The 22,953-nt window shown below is 38.2% G+C and overlaps 1 protein-coding gene across 5 annotated transcripts in view; it reads left to right on the forward strand.

Moving 5' to 3' along the window:
- The first annotated feature begins 2,246 nt into the window (after positions 1-2,246).
- Positions 2,247-22,953, forward strand: part of snx13 (sorting nexin 13) — a 45,067-nt gene continuing 24,360 nt past the window's right edge. The window contains exons 1-3 of one of the 5 annotated variants that reach the window (XM_069194738.1): positions 6,838-7,577; positions 8,175-8,283; positions 22,480-22,592. In XM_069194738.1, coding sequence (XP_069050839.1) covers positions 8,227-8,283; positions 22,480-22,592 — 170 coding nt within the window. In that variant the 5' untranslated portion in view covers positions 6,838-7,577; positions 8,175-8,226. Of the gene's footprint in view, positions 2,477-6,837; positions 8,284-22,479; positions 22,593-22,953 lie in introns of those variants that run through there. The other 4 variants (XM_069194739.1, XM_069194735.1, XM_069194737.1 and 1 more) reach the window with 4 other exon arrangements.

Below are 22,953 nucleotides of genomic sequence, written 5' to 3' on the forward strand. Positions count from 1 at the left end.
CAAAAAAACAACAAAAACAAAAACTAGTATATGAACAACACAAGAGACAATAATACAATGATGGTGAGAAAGACATGCATGAAGTTTTTAAGAAGCATTTTCATAAAGGTGTTTCCAAAGTGTCAATGCCTTTGAGGAATACATGAACATATACAGTAGGAACAAATAATAGGTGTATTCCTGCTGAAATGAGAAGACAGAAAACGCAACATTTCGGCTGTGGTGCCTTCTTCAAGTGTTACTTGTTCTTCTGCAGCCTACGCATGCTGACGCAGCTCCCCGCCTGAACTACCTGCACATACGTATGTAGCTCATATTAGCAAGTGGAGCTCCACTTAAAATTTCTCATTTTTGCACATCAAACACATCATGCAAAAGTGGTACTTTCACTGTCTTCGAAATGGCACCAGAATATTATTATTTTTTAATATTAATTGCGTAAATTGGCCTGCCATCCCAAAAGTTCTCTCTTACTGCAGACCTTTCCAGTAGGAACCATTATGAATCAGCAAAGATCTAATGAGATTAATATACATACTGGTCACAGTATGATAGAATAGCAAGTACTTGATCTGTTGTATAGAGAATACACCTAAAACAGAGAGCCACTCTCAAGTTCTGGGTTCTGAATTGTCATCATCAGTTAGGAAAAAGGTTTAGATTTCATCTTTACTGTGTTTTAAAATAAGATGAGTCATTTGTACAATATTCACAACTCCATGTGGTTTGAAGACAACACTCAGAAAAAAAAGTAAATTTGACTTTTAGCATGAGTGGTTCTTTGTTTGACTTTGTAATGCAGATTTTCAGATAAATGACATTTTAGCTGGATTGCTAATTTCTCAAGACTGGCTGCTTTGAAACTCTTCATTCTCTGCATAAAAATATATATACTGTAAATACAATTTATCTTGCTATGAGATAAAATTGTTCTATTGGATCTAAATTTGTAAATGCACAAGTAATAACCCATTAAAAAATACAGTTTCCGTCCCCAATGTCTTTATATAGTCAACTACAGTATATACTTTTGTTTTAGATTGCACCTAGAGGAGACTTAAAAAACTGTATCCTGTTATCTGATATCCCCTGTGTGGCTGGGCTTTTTTAACCTATTGCATTGTAAAACAAGAGTAAAGGTAAGGTGTCTTGTGACAAGTGCTCAGAAAGCAGTACACTGAATATCCTGACACCAGCTGCATTAAACTTTCATTCCAAAAGCAGAAAATCAGAATTGGGTTGGACAGGACAGAGTGCGTCACAGTGCAGTCACCTTGTGGGACTTACTGTAGACCTTCCTGGAACCACAATACACTTTACCTTCCTTGTGTGGTATCTCTATGATGCTTTTAACCCGTAAGCACATTTAACATTTTAGCATATTTTTGCTTTTATCATATCCACAAATCTGTCAGGAATAATGTTGTAATTATGTTTCTTTATTAGCCCTATACAATTTCTTGCATTAGGAATTCATCTTTTCACATACCCCAGCTTTTCTCCATGGAGACACAGACACACAGACAGGGAGAGAAGCTGGGGGTCAGAGCACAGGGTCTGCCATTGTACAGCACTCCTGGAGCAGTTGGGGGTTAAGGGCCTTGCTCAGGGGCCCAACGGAGTAGGATTCCTCTGCCAGCCGTGGGATTTGAACCGGCAACCTTCCAGTCACAGGCGCAGATCCTGAGCCACAGAGCCACCGAATAGCTGGGGAAGGCAGCACCTGCTCTGATATTTGGATTGTTACTGCAAGAGAGCTTCTTATTCTTACCCTAAGAGTAGCTACTTAGTTTTCCACTAAAACGTATTTGCAACAGTTGCAAAGATTAAAGAAGTTGCACTGAAAAGATAGAAAATAGCCTTTATAATAGAGAAATGGATCATCAGATTATAAAAAAACCCAATTGTATTTTAAAACTAGTTCTAGGAAATAAAATGCCGACCTTTTCTGTGTCAACACTTTCACTTGTGTGTGTTATTAGCTGCAGAACGTGTGGCTGAAAGTTTTACAGCACAAGTGTACAGTTATAAAGCAGCAGTGGCTGGTAGGACTGAACTAGAAAGCAAAAGTTCTTTTATCAGGGCCTTTGTAAATAAAAAGTACTATCCCAAATAATTGAAACCCTGTAGGGGCAAAGTACAACGTCTTGCAATAGATACGTGTAAGGAAGTGCGACCTGGAAAATCTGGTGTCTGTTTCGAAGATTGGGCTGCTGCCATGTACGAAACAAGCCAGAGCTTTTTATCCTCCGAGCTGCTCGTTAAACACAGACGGCAAGTCTGTCATAAAGGTGGAAATGTATAAACAACGAACACTGGGACCCAATTAAAGTCCTGTTGAAGAGCAGCACTGCTTTCCAGAATGGAAAATCTTGCACGCATGGTACATGACAAATCAAGCAGGCCTTGGGACTGCGTTTTCCTCCAGCCTTACCTTGTTTGGGACTTCACTGGAAGCTCGTTTTGCTGGCGACAGGTACCGTACTGAAGTATTTCTAAAAATAGCTTCTCCAAAAACTGAAGGACTGCAGCCTCTGTGTTTGCAGCTGGTGCTTTGTCTACCTTTTTAGTAAGAACGTTGTTTATGAAACAAAATTAATTCTATGAAAGATGATTTTATACATTTGTGAAGAAACAGGTCACATGTACTGTATAGGTAAACTGTAATTCACTTACTGTATGTTCATCTGAATGAAAATATGTGCCATGATTACATGTTATTTTTACTGAAGGAGTCATGCTCTTTGAACTGGTGTTTAAAATCCATCCAAATGTGACAAACGCACAGTGCCTTAGTTAATTTACATTTACCACAGCTATGCTGTGCAAAAAGCACTTTTGGTTCTATGGATGCTTTTCAACAGAATTGACAACAATTTACAAAATACATTTATTTAAAATTACAGAGTGCAAAGTGGTGTAACCAAAATAAATAGTGTACCGTTCAGTTTTACTGCTGTCACTAAGGAGAGTGTCACTAACAAACACAAGGAATTTAGAGGTTTTGAGAACCTGTTGGTTAACTTGCATTGCTCAAGAGGCAGGTATCCCAAGACAAACCACAAACTTTAAACTTTTCAGAATTTCAGTAGAGAATGGATTAAAAATAATCCCATACCTACAGTACGTCATTGTTCTTCTAGTAGCCTTTATTCAAATAAAGGATGGTGTAACAGGCTGTCTCAAGATCTGTGACTGTTTCAGAGTACATTATACTGTATGTGTTTACCTTTGAGCTGCAGAGAAACACCCTAGTGGAAAATAAGTGAGGCTGTCGATTAATCTAATAAAAATTCATTGTTTTGCATGAGGATCAAGTAAGTCTTATAAAATGTCAAAGATTTACACGAAAATTGAATAAAGAATGTCTCTGGAATTTTATTAAATGATCTGAATCTTTGAATTTTGTATTCTTCTTTCAATCAAATTTGTTGTGATTTGGTACAGTACATGTCTAATGGACAAACGATAAAAAGAGTAAAACTCTTCTGAAATCAAATGTTACATTAGAGCCTCTCATTTTTTTAGTGTCAAGCTAAGCTGTGTTTAAAGAATAACTTAAATTGCAATGTTTCATACTCAGTTTTCTAGCTGAATATATATATATATACGGTACATAAAAGCAGCAAAACTAGTTTTAAAGATGAAAAATTTAAGTATTCAAACTAGTGAAGAATTTACTGATACTTTTAAACAAACAATACTGAATTCATAGCAAACATGAAAGAGATCAAGCTTTTAGAACAATTCCACTGTTTTAACCAGCCAGATACGTGCTAATTTGATTGCCAAGAACAGAGATAAGCTTTACTCAAAAATACATGATAAGTCTTAAAAGGAGTTACTAACAAGAGAGAGACCCTGTTGCTCAATGTACTCATATGGTTGATGGTAAGTAATTAATCCCAAAATCTTGTAAGCATAGGTCTAAACAGAAGAACATAAGAGTCTTTGTTGTAGATGAAGAGAGAGAACCCTTTGTAATAACACTTTGTATTTTAATCTATATTATGAAGTATACTTTGTATTATTAATTAGTCATATTTAATTTCATAGGAAGAAAACTAGTACAGTACAATGGAAACGGTTGACATTTCCTAGACCCTTCAGTCATACAGAGAGTTTTTGATTTTTAACATGTCTTCCCAAAATTCATTGCTTTATAAAGAGACATAAATAAATTTTACAGAACCCTTCTTGACACTTCATGTAAAAACATTTGCAATCTCATAGGTATTTCTTTACTGCTGTAAAATAGTCATCTGATAGAAGGACAGAGCTACTGGGCATTTTTGTGAGCATTACCCATCTGAGTTTATTATCAAAACACAGTGCCACGTGGTGGTGAAAAGGAAATGAAGCATGAATTCATGCTTTAAAAATAAATGTCTGTCTCTTGATATAATGAGATTTCATACATTTTTTTATTTTGTTATATTATTTTGACAAAGAAGCACATTTTAAAAGCTTATTTATGTAACTGAGAATTTTATTACCCCATTAATACCCCAATGTTATGGCATGATTATACAAACAGTAAATATGCAGTATATAATATAGTCTCAGAATTACAGAGTAATGACCATTTTTAGGAAAGCAATGGATATTGTATAATTGTACATTACAAAAAGTGAAATTAGAGGTGAAATTAATATAACACACAATTATTTGTTGCAGTTTTAAAAAAATGCAGTCAAATTAATACATTTGTCTGTACAACTGACAAATGGATTAAATGATAACACAGTATATTTGAAAAAAAAACAATTCTGTGTTTAGAGGGGCATTTTCAGAGAGAGGCAGTAGAATGTCTATTTTTATTTAATTGTCTAGGGAAGCACTTATTTAACTAGCTTGCTAGAATTCTTCTAACAAGCAGCAAGGACTTAAGATAACACTAAAGCATGTGATATGATACAGTATATCTAGATGTGCAGAAAGTGTTTGATAAGGACAAGTATGAACAATTGGTTCACAAATTAAAAACCAGGGGAATCCAAAGGAATGTGCCATATGTACAAGGGCAGAGAACATGTGAGCACACAGGAAACAGCCTGAGCTCTCGCTGGGCAGATGTGAGTAGTGGTGCCACAGGGATCTGTTTTAGGTCCATTGTTCTTCCTGATCCGTGTTTAAAGATGTATAGTAGATTGCGGTGCAGTAAGGGAACCGGTCGGAATTACGAGTGATGCAAAAATCGGGCGAGTAGCAGACGGAAACAGCAGCAGGGGAAGTGCAAACAGACGTGGACAGAACCAGGGACAGTCTGGCACTTGGCAAATGAAATTCCACACTGAAGCGTCAAGTGGTCCACGCTGGCAGTAGGAACACACACTGCACACATCACACGGGTGCTTCTGCGCTCCGTCAAGGTACACATGAGAGGAATCTGGGTGTCAGTGTAGATCCTTCTACAGCCTCATCAAGAAGCAATACGTGGAGAACCAATATAAGAGCAAAATGAATAGTTCACAACCCATGGAGGGTCTGTTTATTTTTTACAACACACCAGTAAAGTGTGAACCTCTCTTAGAATTTGATATGTGTCAAGTGTCACATGGCTTCTCTTGCGCTGCATCAAGTTACACATGAGAGGAATCTGGGTGTCAATGTAGCTCCTTCTACAGCCTCGTCAAGACAATATGGGAAAGCAATCAGAAAATCAATAACAATGCTGAGGTCCAGTATCTAGCAATTTAAGTTATGCTTGAGCTCTATGATGTGCTAATAAAACCTCATCTAGAAAACTCATGGTCAACATATTGCAGAAAATATAAGTGACCTCATGGCAACAAGTGAACTGACAATGGCTGGGGGTTGTGTTGGGTCAGATAGCTGAAAGCCAAATGGCACCTACAGTAGGTAGATCAGAAAAAAATATACATTCCCTACGCTATTTTCTACTATACAATATGTCACTCATTCAAAGTGCATTTAGAACCAAGAAAGGGAGACAGTTCTTTACCCAAAGAGATGTGGGAGTCTGCAACGAGCTAACCAGCCATGTTGCTGGTGACCATACCCTGAAACAGCTGGATGAGATCAATTAACAACTAACTACCACACTACACGGCCCAGATGGCCTCCTCTCGTTCGTAACCTAATGGAGGAGTTTCAGTTTTGTCAAGTGCAAGCTGACCGGACTGAGATAGTTGACACCATTTTACTGACAACCTTTTTGCTCATGTTGATCAGCAAAACCTGATGAAATGTTAAAACAGATGAAGTACCGCTCACACGAGCACAACATACAGTGTGCTATGAAGGTATATTTTAATGGTACGTGTTTTTTTTTGGTTGAAATATTGCAAAAGGAATATTGGTCCGCCATAAAAACGTTTTCTCAGACCCCACTCTCAAGGAATGCTTTATAACGGCACATTGGAAAGTCAGCCCATGGCTCTACTGTATATCAACGTGTCTGCAGGGTCACTAACAAATTAAGCGGAGATACGTTTTGCTTCGTCTGCTTCTTCTTTCTTCTTTACCTCCGCTTCCTTCTTCTAAGCGCTTTGGGAAGCCACCTTTAAAAGGGCTATATAAATAAAGTTTATAATAATAATAATAATAATAATAATAATAATAATAATAATAATAATAATAATAATAAACAGCAATTGTCTGTCTACAAGAATAATACTGGTATCCAGCTGATTATTATTATTATTATTATTATTATTATTATTTACAGAAAATTTATCCAGAACTGCACTCTAAGGAGGAGACAAGCGGTAAAAAGTATTTATTTTTTTTTAAGACTATGAAACGTAGAGAAAGGAAAAAACAGAGACACGTCAGAACAAGATGAAATGAGACGGCGTGCAGAACCGACGTCCAGCAGACAGGAGCCGCCTCCCCGGTCTCCGTGCGCTGCCCGCTCACACGCCGCCCCGGGCCGCCGCCAGGTGTGAGGCCGCCGGCCAGCGGTGCCGCAGCTGCGGCGGGGGCGACGGTCACGGGGCTGATGACGCGGCCGCCGCATGCCAGCCAATCGAGGGGCGCGGGGGGTGCGCCTGGATGTGAACCGAGCAACATGGCGACTTTCCGGCAGGAGTGCGGAGACTGGGAAGGATCCCGTTTTTAAACGAGCGAAACTGAAGGCGTAGACGTTCGAGTGTGTTTTATGCAATGTGGCGGGGTTAGCGGGACGCGTCTCCAGCCTCCACGGTTTTTAATAATGTTAGCAGAGGTAAGGGCCTCCTTTGTGTAGACATGAAGATCTGGGAGTTTGCGCTCCTTCCGTGTTGGGAGTGTGAGTACAGAAGGCAGTGGAGGTAAACACAGGGTGTCAAGGCATTGCAAAACAGACAGGCTGGCCGCTTATCAAAGCCGTTTCTGCAGCACGGCCGGCGGATTACTCGCTTAGTGCGAGGGGGTTTAGCGTCTTCTCCGCTCAGGAACAACACTATGGTGGGGGTTGGCATGACAGTGCATGGGTGACGCTTGGAGTGAAAATCTCAGAATTGTTCAATCCGATCAGGTGGGAGAGGGACTGAGGTTGCATTTGAAAATTTGGACGCCAGGAGCGGCGTGAATTGTGTGTGGCATGAAAAAAAAAACCCGCAAACAAATCACTGGTAGGAAATACGCTTTGACGTCCTCGATTGCTTGATTCCTTGTTTCTGATTGACAGGCGTTAACGTGCCTGGAGAAAACCTTGGGCTCTGCTTGTAATGAATGCTTTTTGTAATAAATATCTCTTAACGCTTAGCGTGTCGTTTTAAAGGCAAGGAAAGTTGTGTTTTCCTCTGGAAGAATAATTAGACTGATTCCTTCTTTAATGCTCTTCAGTTTAACATAAGATAATGAGCGTGCATGTAACGGCTATGAGTTTATTATTTTTAGTTTACTACTTGAACAACTGACTTGCATACAGTAGAACTTCACACAAACTAGCTTAGTGTTATAAAATAATTTCATATTGTAATAACGGAGTTATCAGTGTTAGAGCAGCGATAAATCCAAGCTAGTGTTTTTAAATATCTTCATCGGGGCCTCGACATTATATATTACATACTTTACAATAACAGCTGTCAGGCCATATAAATCAAAATTAAAGAAATCCTGTACAGTTTCATAATCTGCAAATGCCTTGTCAACGAGTATGCTTCATGAGATTCATTTTGCAGCATTCTGAGTGCTGTGTCCAGGAGTGAATAATTGCTGTGTTGTAGAATTAAAAGAAATCCCAAACAAATCCAGGACCTTAATCTGAAAATACTGTGGATGGTGGAAAGTCAATTAATAGATTCTTCGCTGATGATGCTTCAGTGGTTTAAAAGAGTGAGTATTTCCATTGCTATTCTGCTTTTACTGTTGTGGATGAGTAATGCTCAGAGTGGTCTAAGTTTTTCTGACAGCATCAGCAAATTTATTTAGTAGCTTCTCACTTCTGCTTTAAGACGTCACACTCATTTTCAACATTGTTCAATTTCATGTACCTTTTAGGGTTTTGATTTTATGTCCTGTGGGCGTGTTCTTGTTCCCCAGCTTGGGCTGGCTCATGTTCGCAATCTTGATTCACTTTGCATGGAGTTGTAATCTGGAATTGCTCCTGTAGCTTGGCGTCACTCACGGGGCTAGTAACAGGTGTGTGAATAGTAAACCCAGGGCCCCTGCTGTCAGATTGTATCAGTTTGCTAATTCAGGACTACCGATTCATTTGAATGCTGTAAGGATTAGATTTACCTATTGGTTTTGAAGCTTGTGGGTTGACCTCATTAGTGCTGGGTGCTGTTGCCACTGGAACAGTTACGTGGGCTGATTGGCCTCCCTTCTGTGACCTTTCTTGTGCTGCTGGCTCGCAAACTGTGTCAAGATGCAAAGTATGGGTCTTGGGTTCCGAATCTTATAATGAGATAGAGGTCTATTGAAGAGTAACGTTGATGTGTGGGGCACTTAACTGCAATCATGTGAAACATATATGTCCTACTAAAAAAAAGTGTAAACTGCTTTAGTGGGCATAGTAGTTCTCATGTCTAAAATGTTTGTTGTGTAGAAATAGCCCATTTAGGATATGCCCTGGTTTTAGGTGTCCTGGCCTGACTTTTTTCTAAAATGATGTTGACCAAGTATTTGTTCTGTTTGCTTCTGTGCAAATTGTGCCAAACCTTTGTAGTAGAACAGACAGGAAGGTCCAGTCTTGCACTGTCTTTTGCAAGATCATGAGAATGTAAAAAGGTTTAGACGTGAGAGGAGTTCGTTTATCCTGTCTAGCTCATTCAGTGCCCTTTTCTTGAAAGATTGGCTTTAACAGCATGACAAGGCAGCTTGTTCCACACCCCCACCCCCCTCTGTATAAACAAGTGTCTCCTGTTCTTGGTTTAAAATGCAGTTCCATGTAGTTTCAGCTCCTGTCCTCTACTTTGTTGATTCTGAAAAAGTCTGTAGGTTTGTCTTTGTTGAGGCTTTTGAAAATGTTCTTTAACTGCATCAGGTCCCCTTGGTTGTGTTTTAGATTGATTGAGACCTAATATGTACATTTCTATTAGCCTGTCAGCATAGCTGAGGAATGAATCTGGATGCTGTTCTCTGGACTAATTCCAGGGCAGCAATATTTTCTTTCTGTAATGTGGTGACCAAAATTGTACGCGATATTCTAAATATAGTCTTACTATACAAGTGCATTATACATGTTTACCATAACAGCTCTTGATTTCAGTTACACACTTTCACATATATATCCTGACATTTTGTTGGCCTGTTTTGTGGCTTCTCCACATTGTTTAGAAGCTGATGTAATCTTCGAACGTGGATAATATAGGAAAACAGTGTTCTTGAAATTCAGACATTTTCCTCTTACACTGCAATTTATTGTGTGTTTGGAGCAGAGATGTTGCTTAATGCTTACAACCTACCTATCTGGTACAAGTTTAGTTTTCCAGTGTTCTTAACTCAATGTCCCAATCACCTTCTCTGTTGGTGAAAGGTGGGGACATTACAATGCCTAATGGGATGACCTGATCGTTGTTTTTTTGTAAGACACTTAGCTTTCTGGGTTCACAGAAGACTATGTTACCAAGAAACAGAAAACAATGAGCACTTCACACTGACTTTCTGTGCATTGATTCTACACTCTTTGTATGTACAGTAGAGACCAATCTTTGTGTTCAAGAAAAGACCCTTGAAGATTCTAGGCTGGTGTTCCTGTACAATGTACAATGTGTGCATAGATTTTATGTTTTCTACAATTTTTTTATTTTCTTTCTGTTGGCTGGTTATAAGGGTGGTCCTAGTTTTGGAATACCCCCATCCCCTCATTTTGTACCAGTAAATAAATTTGAAATTCAAACCCATTTCTTGGTGTATCCGTTAACATTTTGGGGTTGTTAGTAAAAGTTTTACTTTATATCTGCATTCACATTCTGAAACGTTTCAAATAAAATTAAGCCATGCTGTCATTTTTTTTGTTTGTTTCTGGAGCATTCTGTATGATGTGAAAATGATGGCAATTTTAAATTCTTGAGCACTCCACAAACTTTCTTTTTTTCTGACTGCTCTAATGACCTGATTAGGGCTGGCAGAAGCAGGAAGTCAGTAGTACTGAGATGTTAAGAGTTGTTTTCATTTTTCTGCTTTAGATTTTTGGTTTGTGAATACTTTACAAGTTTGAACAAGTGGCTTCTGTCCAAGAACCACCGATTTGCTCACCATAAAAAAAAAAACACAATTTGCATTTTGTTTCCTTATCTGTCTGTTTCCCCATATGGTAAAGTTTAATAAACGGTCTGTGATGCTGTCTTGGTACTGTTTCTTTACAAACACATGCTTTAGTTAGGTAGTCATGTTAGGAAAAGTTTCAAAAGAATAGAAAATGTAAAGGTTTACTGTGGTAAATTCCAGAGCTTTTTGGGTGAAATATTTAATAAGGCAGAGCTGGAGCTACTGTTCTCACTTGACCCCACAATCTCAGTTCTGATAAGACTGGTTTTGAAATGTTCCCTAAGAAGAAGGGAGTTTCGATGCATAGCACACATGCCATATCTTGAATTTACAAAATTTTTTAGCATGTTTCTCAAGAGGATTTTTAATAGTACTAACAAGAACGTTTTCTGACAAATGTATATTTGTTTGCATCTTTATAATGTTTAAATACTTACAGTAGACAGAACTCAGACTTCCCCTCAGCCCAAATCAGAGTAGATTATGCTTATCACCTTGATAATCAACTTATTGCCTAAGAGTAATGTGAAATTAGCCTGCTTTTTTTTGTCATTTTCTGAAGTCTGTGCTGCAGACATTTCAGAAACTGTCACATATTCAAATAACCAGGTTTCTCTTTTAACGTACTCATTAAATGTGTCAGGTATTTCAAGGTAATTAGTAATTGACAGTTTGAGTGATCTCTAAATGGCAGAAATGTAGCTCTTCTCAGACAGGGTTAGCAACCCTAGAAATAGTTTGGCCTATTTCCTTTGTGTTCCTCTAAAAAACATAATTAAACCAGCGCTCTTTCATGCGCATTATAAAAAATCTAGATTGATTTTTATAAACATTTGGTCATTTGCCATGGATGGTGGTTAGTCATCAATAAAGTCTACAATATACACATCAATCAATTTAAAGTTGAAGCTTCTGACAAGTAAACCCTCTGTATGACTTAAAATATTTTAAAGTATTAAGTTAAGGACATACAGAATCTTAGCAAATGAGTTGATTGGTTAGGCACATTATTGCCAAAGGTGCTGAAGCCTTTTCACAGCAGAGTCTCGCATCCAAACAACAACAGTTGCTTCACAAGGGATCCACAGCACTTTAACGTCTAGGAGGGCCGCTTCAGTTGTGGATGAAATGACGCACAGTCGTCGTTATGTGCCAGCAGTCTCACTACACAGAAGATGCTGTATGGAATCAGCATGTTCCCCCTCCCCATAGCTGTACTGGCTTTCACTTGGTGCTCCAGTTTCTTCCCACCATGTAAAGACATGCAGTCAGAATTGTCCCCCTTTTGTCCGTGCCCAGGGATGGACTGTTTTCCTTGCCAGGTTGAATCTTGCCTTGTGCTCCTTGTCGGCCAGGATAGGCTTTCATCCATTATTACTCATTTTGGACTAAGTGGTTATGGACAGTGGATAGAATTTAGGTAGGTCACATTGTGGCGAGCCCAAAGTGGCATTCGTCCAGGACATCTGGGTTAACGCCTCTATTCAGACAGTGCTCAGGTTATCAGGACCTTGCCTTAATGTCTTATGGATGTTAACGTCAACTAACTACTGCAGAGTGCCCCTGGTCACTTGGGCGTTTTGGTTCAGAAGGAAGAGTAGCACCTGAAGAAGGATCCACAGCTGAAACATTCTTTTTTCTTTTCTACGTGGGAATAAACCTTAAATTGTTTCTTTGTAGCACCTGTTGGCCTGCCAGCACCACCTGCAGCAGTAACCTTGGAGGGGTTTTATCCCAGTCCAGGCCTTATTTAGCTTCTGAGGTCTGACAAGAACAGGGTACAAGGTGGTAAATGCTGCTCTGAAAAGTTCTGTAAAGCTCTCTTGATTTTTATATTGTCTTATTTAGCTTCCTTTAATGTAGTCATCACTACTGACACTTACATATGTGCGTTATAAAAAAATCTAGATTGTTTTACTTACATTTTTTTCTAATACTTCTGGATAAGCAGAAGTCACTTTAAATCCCTTTTTTCTTTCAATGTATTACATGCACAGGCTCATCCAACCTATTGTATGTGAAACTCTATTTAAATTGGGTTAATTTGAGAAGCATTCTGTCATACATGTAAATTAAAAGGGCAGAAGTTGACCTGGCAAGCAGAAAAAAAAAATCAGAACTCTCTTTGGCTTCATGGGGCACTTTGACTGGTGCAGCAGTACTTTTCCATCCTGTATCTCTGTTCTTGTGCGTTTCAACAGGTAGCGCACACCTGGAGTGCACAATCCTGAGAGTCAGCACTATTGTACATAACACAGAACTGGTACAGCACATAGCACCTGGGCACAGCAGGCTATAAATCAGTAATGCTGTGTTGTCTAGACAGACATTGGTCTTTCAAAGCAGTTCACATTAATCAGATATTTTCAGAGTTTTACACTGATCACGTTCCTTTTTTGTGTAAAAGATCGTTACAACAGTGTGACCCATATTCTGCTATAAAGCTTTGCATGGTTCTTCCTTGCATCTCCAGTAATCTGTGGTAGCAGTTACCAGAGGTGGTGAAGAGTTCTTTGGGGGGAAAAAAGTTTACAGAGAGGAAGTAGATGATTATAATTAAATTATGTGTTCATTATAGCAGGTTGGTGATGCGTGTACGATTGTTTCATTTAAAGTAAATCTAATTTTTATGCACATAGTGAGAAATGTAGATACTTTTTTTTTCTGGAAAGAATTGTGAGGTGCCAAGTTTTCTGAATGGAAAAAAAAGCACACAAACACAAAGACACTCAACCAACAAAAAACAAGTTGTATACCCACAAATACAAGCCAAGAAAAGAAAAACAGTAGAGCAATCAACACATCAAAACCTTTAGTCACAGAAGATTGTAAATTGGATGTGTCAGTAAAATATTTGACTGTTCTACTTTCTAGGATTGTAAAATGGACAGAGCCAGGTATTACTCACTTTACAATAACTACTGGTCTTAAAAACCATTACTTTGAAAGGCTTTTGTAGGATGCTTGCATGCATCACTTCTTAGAGCCAGCTATATAATGCTGATGAGCTCTGATGAACCGCTACTGTATTTGGCTTCCTCTCGTTTGTAACCAATATCATGATTGACCATCAGCAGAAATCGAAAGTCTTTGATTTTTAGATACATCGACCAAGATAGCTGTTACAGTGACTTTAGAGGTTATGTAGAATTTTGTTTTTCCATATTATATCGTGAATTGTGTCAATTATTGGGGGGGAGGATCTCAGTTAAATGCACTATGATTCAATATCGTAACGCAATAAAATGTGAAAAGTCCAAGGGGGCTGAATTCCTTTGATGGCTGCTGTATGTCACACACCTGGCCAACACTTGTTTTCTGTCAAAGCAAACACGTATAAGGAAGTTAAAATCTTGTAAGAAAAAGCTTACCAGAATCAAAACACCATATACAGTATATAATGATATATGTAATCGCTAAAAACGTATACTGAAAGGAAACATTTAAAAGGCCGTATGTTAATTAATGAACCTGAAATAGACATGATTAGTCCAGCAGTACGGTACAGTACCTCTTGTCTTTATATATGTTTTTCCTCAATCTAGTAACGACCTTGTGTTTTCAAGCCATGAATGTACTTATCTGCTCAAATCCATTTTATTCCTTGCATTTGACTCTTGTAATGCTAATGAATGATACTCGGTAAGACGAAAACTATATTAAAGTGTTTTCTACAGAGATCTTCTGCAAGACTCAATCCTTTCTTTGTGCCTTAGCTCAATTGGCTAAGAGCAACTACTGCTACTACTACAACCAAAATTACTAACAGCTAATTGGGCCATATATATAATTAATTGCATGTTCATTCTGCACTCAAACATCAAAGTTCATATAGTTTAACACCCTGACTCAATAGTTAACTATCTGGTAGCAAAATTAAGAAAATCACTGAATTCATAATGAGCATCCATATGTTATCAATGTATCATTTTCATGTCTGAATGTTCCAAAAATCTGTTTAAAGTTTAAATGTTTTTCAACAATCCCAGTGTGGACGTTTGCATATCCATATGGGTTTGCTGCCTTTACTTCTGTAATGTCTGAATAAAATCCATTAAACATAACATAGGTTTTAGTGAAAAGCAATTCTTTAAGTACTCGAAAAAACTCCCAAGGAGGTTAAATTCTCATGTCTAAAACATTTACAACAAGGCTCCATTTCTGATTTCTCAGCAGTAACATTGCACTGTGATTCTGCTTCAGAAGATGCCAGTAGATAATGTTCTGGAGTCAGCTCTAGTTCACTAATTCATCTACGAAAGTCACTTTGGGTTCTTTGAAAAGGAAGGCAAAAACAGAATGTTATGGTAATCGCCAAATGACAAAGTTATTTTAGTTCAGAACTTTTGTATATTGGTAATGACATTTTCCTGAGTGAATTATTTGATCAATAGATCAGTCACTGCCCTTTAAGACAGTAGGCAACCAGGAAACACCTGGATTCAGGTTACATTAATGGACAGGGTACTGAAGGTGTACATAAGGAGCAAAAGCACTGATTGGGATGATGTAATTAGTGGAGTACCTCAAGTATCTGTTACAGGACCACTGGTCTTCCCAATTTAAGTCAGTGATATAGAGTAGGAGAAAGGTTGCAAATAAAAAGAGGCCAGTTTGGTAAATAAGGAACAAGTAATAGGTTCTTCTCCACGGCCGAAACGTTGCGTTTTCTTTCTTCTCTTTTCAGCATGGAATAAACCTATTACTTGTTCCTTTGCAGCCTACACATGCTGACGCAGCTCCCCACCTGAACTACTTCAGTTTGGTAAATGCCTTCTGAAAATCTACCAATACCAGTGTGCTCTGTGCATGTCCATTCCATGTCCTTCAAAGTGCTCTCACAAGATAGTTAAGCAAGAACTATCTTTTCTAGATCCATAATGTTTTATGTCATAGAAGTTAGACTTATTGGTCTGTTACTTGGGTCAGTCTCACTGTCTCTCTGTCACCTGTCTAATGGATGGGCGCAGCATGACCAGTTCTCTAGTCCATGGGTAACTTTGCTGACTTGAGCGACTGTTAGAAGTGCTCTTTCAGGGGCCTCTGAATATCTTGCTTCTTTTACCGTCTGGCGCTGCGTATTTGTTGATCTTAACTACTTTCAGTAACTAAAACACTTCTATTTAGTCTTTGATAATAGTACATAATACAGAACTTTGTCCTTCTACTGCCGTAGGGCATGTTGTTGATACTTTTCAGTACGTTCACCACTTACCTTTCGTTGCCTGGATGTTTTCCATTTTCATCCCAGATACATTTTCTTCATCCCTTAGTCTACCTTTGCAGTTGTAAAGTAGTACTGAAGGAACCTTTTATTATTGTTATTGATTTTAACCTCCATTGCAATATTTCATTTCTTCTGTCTCTGTGCCATTCTAGCTTGCTTTCTTACCTGTCCCTGCAGTTTATTGTAATCCTTTTCTTTAACTCGGTCCTGCGGGTTTTTTTATAACCATTCCAATCATTTCTTTTTTCTTTGTGTTTTTCTTAATGCGTTTAACAGTATGGGTCACCTCTTAAGCCTGTGCTTTTGTCACTCTTGGGATAAATCTGGAAGATCTTTAAACCTGCCGCCCATTCTCACCAGTCCCGTCTCTGTGCTCTGCCACTCTTAACTTATACTCCGTTTTATTCCATTAGGTGCTTTTTGGCGAGGAATGCCTGGGTCCTGAAATTGTAAACTTCTGATGTGTTGTAGTTAATGTAATCTTTGGTGGCACTGGCAGTGCAAGAAGGTGATGGGACTGGTGTCCTCCGAGCTGCTGCCTTAAGCTTTCAGCTCTTGACTGTCCAGGCTCGGGAGAGAAGCACGTTTGTATTTTGTTATTTTCTGTGAGGATGGGCTTCTGTGTTTGATGCGCATTAACCACCAGAGATCAGCTTCTCTTGGTTGCTGTTTTAATAAAGATGGAATAAACTTATTTTGTTTAAAGCTCTTTGTTCTTCTGTCCTGATGTTCCATTTCTTCACTTTGTTTTTCACAACGCCTTACATTCTTGTTCCACTATGTGACAGAAGGATTGTTGTGCTTTATACATGGAGTAAAGTGTTGTTTGATCTACATGTTATAGAATACAAGGTAGGTCATTGCTGTGTTTGGAAACATGACTATAGCAAATTAAATGTGATGCAGAGTAATTGTGAAGCTTAAAACATAAGTACTCAAGTCCATGCCTAGAAGTCAAAGGTGCATACCCTGCAGCTCACCACTGGAAGCCCACTGGAGCTCAGCAGGTGTGAGCCTTGCCAGTACCTGGATGGGAGACTCCTGGGAAAGCTAAAGTTGCTGCTGGAAGAGGTGTCATTGAGACCAGTAGGAGATGCTCATCCTGCGGTCTCCATGGATCCTAGTGCCCCAGTATAGTGACTGGGGCCATTATACTGTAAAAAAGGTGCTGTCCTTCTGATGTGTCGTAAAACCGAGGTACTGACTCTCTCTGATCATGAAAAAATCCTGGGGCGTTTCTCAAAATGATTAGGGGGTTGTTACCCCATTGTCCTGCCCAAATATTCCCCTGACCTTTATCAATCATGCCTCCTAAGAATCCCCCTCTATGAACTGGCTTCAACACCCACTGAGAGCTGGTGTGTGGGGGGTATACTGGTGCACTTTGGCTGTCGTTGTATCATCCAGGTGGGGCTGCACACTGGTGGTGGTGGAGGGGATCCTTATCACCTCTAAAGTGCTTTGAGTGGAGTGTCCAGAAAAAGCGCTATATAAGTGTAAGCAATTATTTTTATCATTATAGAGGAAGCTTCACAATACATTTGGGTTTTATTATTAGCTATTGAATTAGGGTTTGTTTGTGAAGTGTAAATATTTCAGTGAGACTGGAATCTTTGATGATTGACAGTAAAAAAAACTTAAGTGTATTCTGTATGTTAAACCGTGAAAATGGTATCAGAACCTTCCATTGCTCACTGTTAAAGTCTTGCAATTCATGCGGAATTCAGATACTGTGCATGTAGAAATTGCCTAAAGGTGTTTATTAACAGCAAAACTGAAAATCTGGACATTACTTACAGTCGGTTGGATACAGCAGGATATCATGGCAAATATTGTTGCGCTCTGAAGAGAGTCTTTAGAGCACAATCATGGAGATCAAATTGCTTTTACTGTGATAGAAAACAAGTAGGAAATTGGCTAATAGGACATACAGATGTCTCTGTTAATATTGTTTTGTTGGGATTACTCTTCAGTGTACATGTTAGGGTGCATGGGCTTCAGAGAGGATTAGGTACAGACCGTTGTTTTAATGTTGAGTTTCACTTTATTAAACCTGTAAAACTATGGGTTAAGTCTAGCATAATAAGTGATAGAAAGTGTGAACCTTTCATCTTTGTTCACTGTGCCCTTTACTGTAATGGAAACATTTGAATACTTGAATCTAACATTTACACAATGATAAAGCTTTACTGTGTGGTAAACCCGATCTACATTTGAAAGAACAGTGGGTTCTCTCAGACCTACTTCAAGGTCATTTGCCAGTCATAATACTAAAAGCGCTCAAGTGATCATTTAACGTTTCTTTCGTTTTCTTGCTATAAGTATGATTTCAACATTACCAATTTGTGACGCAGCATGCCCTAGAGATGCTGTGGCTATTTAAGGATGTTTCTTGTACATTAAGTTTTTTTTTCTTGAGTAAGAATACTTACAGTTTACCCTACCAGATATATTTAGAGATCTTTGTTGCTTTAAACACTTTTTAATGACTTCAAAACAAAGATGACCATTTTTTGCAGTACAGTTCCATACAATGCCCAATTTAATAATGCTCCTTTGTGTACTTGATACTCCCATTTGCTGTTGTATTGGTTTAACACTTGACAGAAACCAAATCAATTTTTATATTAGTATATAGAGTGAACTTTTCTAATGTTTTTTGTACTTAAATGTACAAATTCCTTGCGGGTCCTATAATGTCACGCCTGTATGCAAGTACAGAATACAAGAGAAGGGAGTCAGTGGGCTCAAGCCACAGCGCACGTCGGACGTGTCAGATTGGTAGACGAAAGGCAAGAATTAAAAAAAAACAAACTTGAAACTCATTTCTGTGAGTTTGAAATGTTGTGAAAAGATAAAAAGGCTTCTCCTTAAGTTAAGATGAGATAAAACCATACAGCTGATTGTATCCAAAGTGTAATAACCACCCTGTTCTTTTTTTCGCCATCAAGGACGCAGCGCATAAGAATATTGTATATTGTTTCAGGAGTTATCTGGCACTCTGACTTACTTGCACTGTATTCAAATCCTGTTACAGGAAATGACCTTCTCTTGGCATGAATCACTGACTTTGTATTGATATGGTTCAGATTTGGGCCTCACGAGAAGGTGAAGTAATCTCACAGAGGAGGCAGCAGCTTAAATACTTACTCTAAACGCAGGTGTTGTCCAACCTCTAGGCGCTATTAATAATGGTGGGGCAGGTTGATTACTTACATCCTGAAGAAATTCAGATTGAACTTGATTTATTGTACTTTTGTATGAGTAGTTTTTTTTTCCCCGTTTTACACTGAAAAGACATGATCCTAATTAGTCTGGATAAGTCCTGCACTCCGGCAGTGATCCATTATACAGTATATATTCCTTATGAGTTCGCTTTTAATTCCTTCTCTAGTTTTGCTTCAGGTTTCGTAATCGTTCTTTGGAAAAGAAGTCACATGGAGTTAAAAATCTCCTTTCCAAGGAGTGTTTGTTTAAAAAGGATAAAAGTCGAAGTCTATTGTACTGCTGAATTCTTCTGCTTAATCAGGTTTAGAATTTCTGCAAAGAAATCCAATTTGCTTTAGCAAACATTCCAGCAGTGTTGATTTCTGTATCTCTGTCACTTTTTACTTTTCATATGATGTATTTTTATATTATTTTATATATATTATATATACATTTTTTTGTTTGGTTCAGTTGATTCTGTTCTTTCTTTGAGTTTAGTGCTTTAAGAATCTTTAGAGTTTAGTTTGTAATAGTGTTTCTTTTATGTTCTTTAATGTCTCGGCAACTTTACTCTAACCAGCATCATTCATAATATTCTGTACTTCTTTTCCTGTGGTAATCAAAGTCCTTAATTACATCCCCTCTTACAATTGTGCCCTAATATTATTTTCACAAAAATAATATTGTAAGCTTTTGACTTTTTTTGGCCTTTTTTATTTTTTCACAATAATTTTCAATTTGCAATGCCATGTATACTTCATGTTGGCCAGAAAGAGGAAAAAGTGCTGAAGAGCTTGTTTTTTAAGAAGGGAAACGTGTTCGAAAACGTTTCCAGGAGACAAGCCGTGCTGTAGTCAGTCTACCAGCAAGTTCAGCGACTTGGTTTCCTGGATTCACAATAACAGGAAGTCTGTTGCTCTTAGCATATGCTCCATAAACATTTTTCCTGGTCTGTGGTAGAGATACTGTACTGAACCAGAAGCAACATTTATGTGAATGCTGTTTTTTCATGATAGGTGCAGAATTACGAATTGTCTCTTTAGAAACCCATAGTAGCATTTGTAGCAGGCTGGTTGTGTTGACTGTGCAATGCTGAGTTCAAAAGTGAAGTGAGGTACGCAGAATCAAGTGTTTAGCAGACTGAATCTGAATCACAGGCAGGTCTTCGGCTCACACATGGAAGAGCTTCTCCTGTATTTTCTCGGCTTGGATATTTAGTGTCCGCTGAAAGACCGCTGTACTTGCGCCTTTTCCTCCAGCGAAGGCCTGGGCGCACAAACGCCCTCTTTCGATGGGCACAACAAGGGCACGACGCGCGTGTGTGATTTGATGTTCCTGGGTGGGTAACCTCTCCTCCAGACAGGAAGTACCAGTCTGACCTACTGGCTGCACCCCAGTAACAGTCCTCTTCCCCGACTGACCCATCTTCAGAACCGGTTACATCACAGGGACTGCTAGTGGAGTGTCTCTCAGTGTGCTGGACTTATTTTTGCCATTTAAAATAGTTCTTATTCATATGTACAGTATACCATGTTGTTCCTTGATGAACATAGTGCAGATGTAGATAAAAATTGTAGCATTTCCTAAGAAAGAGTGAAAGATTTGCAATGATCTTGGAGAAACAATGGACGGTCTTGATGAATGCTGGTATTGTACATGCACACAGTATCTGACAGAGGATGTGAGCTGTGATAATTGGTAATTTAATCATTTTCCATCAATGACATCAAAAACATTTTAATATATATAATATTTATATAGGTTTAATCACCTTAAAATATTCTCAAGATATTAGCGAACATAAAGGAAAAATTACATTCACCTGTAGTCTGCAGATGCATTTGTAGTTTGTGCATTGGTAACAGGCTACAACAGTTATTAACTAAAATATTTTCCCTTCAGTTAGCCCTTTTAACTGCATGCTAAAATGGGATTTTAATTGCATACAGTAGTGATGAAGCCAGGCTGTACTTTACCTATAAAAGGGGCTTGTTCTGCTAGCTCAGGCAGTGTTTGCACAACACAAGTTTGTGCCGCTCAAATTTTACAGATCAGGGACCACTGGTCTGCATTACCATTAGTGTCAAGCCCCGTAGAGTGAAGACTGCAGTGTGATGCGTTTTTTCTGCATTATTCTCCGTAGGACGATTAAAAAAAAAAAATTCAGTCCAAGCATTAATTGTAGTCTAATTTATGAATGTTGAGTGGATTAAAATTGTTTACCACATGTTTTTGTGTTATCAGTGGTAATCAGATCAGTGGTATGGTATGTGCTTTAGGTTAGGAGGTATGACCATTCATGCATATTCTGAATATTGTGGCAAAGAATTGTATCACGTATAGGAGATGGCTGCATAATGGATGTTTTATTTTTCTGTTGATATGTCCGGCTGCCAATCGCAAGGAAGTCACATGCAAGGGAAGTCCCCTTTAGAAATGAATCTGTGCAAGGCTCACTAAGTTAAACCTTTACTTAAAAACAAGGATATTAACAAAATCCCCTGTCCATTTCTTTGTCCTGTTCCTTGGGGAAAACGGTAAAGGATAGTATTGGAGTTTCAGCAGAAAATATTCATATCCAGTAGAACTGTTTTCATACTACTTTAGGAACTGGACAGTTTTGTTGCTAATGAATTACAAAACATCCTGTTTTTAGTTCTTAGCTTGCAGCTTTTGTTTTGTGCTTTCTGACATCTTTGCACTGTACACTGAACCGGGCAGATACAGTTAATGACTGTAGGCAGCCTAAAGCATAGGGCAGCTGTTTACTGCAGAGACTGTGGCACAATGCAGGAACTCTTTTACTGAGGTGCATGGAAGTTTGTTCTGTCTTTATTTTTAAATGATGGTGTAAATTATACATCAAAACATGTCCTGCTAGTACAGATATGCTAAACAAAAGATGTTTACCTTTTTAGCTTTGTTTTCTGTATCTTAGATGACAGATTTGTGGAGTATATTGAACAGGATTAATTATTCATTGGAGCACTGCTATTGTTGTGTACTAGTAGGATGATTTTTGAAGTTCATACTCATCTTTTATTCATTCTGGAAAATCTCACATGTTTTTAAGAATAATTACAAGAAAAAAATACTGAAGCATTTCCCTCTGCCTTTAATGCTTTTTTTGCAGTCATTACTTTGTTATTGGTTATATTAATGAGATTTGGAGTAAACTTAGATACGAGGAAAAGTTTATTTTAAATATCACTTAAATTTCTTTTGCTGTTTGCAGTTTAGTATAAGGATACCAATTATGATAAGGTATCTTGGGGAGTTAACTGAATTGGCAGCTTAATGTAAAATATACTGAGCAAAATATGTTTATCATTGTGTTTCACTGTGGATCAGTAATTGAGCTTTTTTCTCCATATATTTTTCAGGCCAGTCTTTCCATATGGGGATGGGGAGGCCTTGGTGTAGTGCTTTTTCTTATCACATTTGGGCCTTTTGCAATATTTTATTTTGCGTTTTATATCCTCTGCTTTGTTGGTGGGTGAGTATGATGTCTACAAGAAACGTTCTTTGCAATCTCTCAGAGAGCACACACTGAAAAATGACTCCTGTCACAATTAATTATTTGTGAAATAAATTAATTGTGAAATTTCCACATTAATAGTACTGTAAGTGTTGCCAATTTCTAAACACAGGTCCCAGAAAACCACATCCCCTTTCTGAATCCTTACCCTTTGTTCAGGCTGTACATGTTTATTGCCAGGCTATACGCACAGGTACTGCAGAGCTCGAAAGAATAATAGTTACATTTCCATATAGCCTTTTAACTTCCACATGCAGAGAATGTTAAGCCTGCAAACACAAACTTTATGTATTTGTCAGGGTAACAGATTAAGTTTTTA

The sequence above is a fragment of the Lepisosteus oculatus genome, chromosome 10, assembly GCF_040954835.1.
Source record: "Lepisosteus oculatus isolate fLepOcu1 chromosome 10, fLepOcu1.hap2, whole genome shotgun sequence".
Lineage (NCBI taxonomy): Eukaryota > Metazoa > Chordata > Actinopteri > Semionotiformes > Lepisosteidae > Lepisosteus > Lepisosteus oculatus.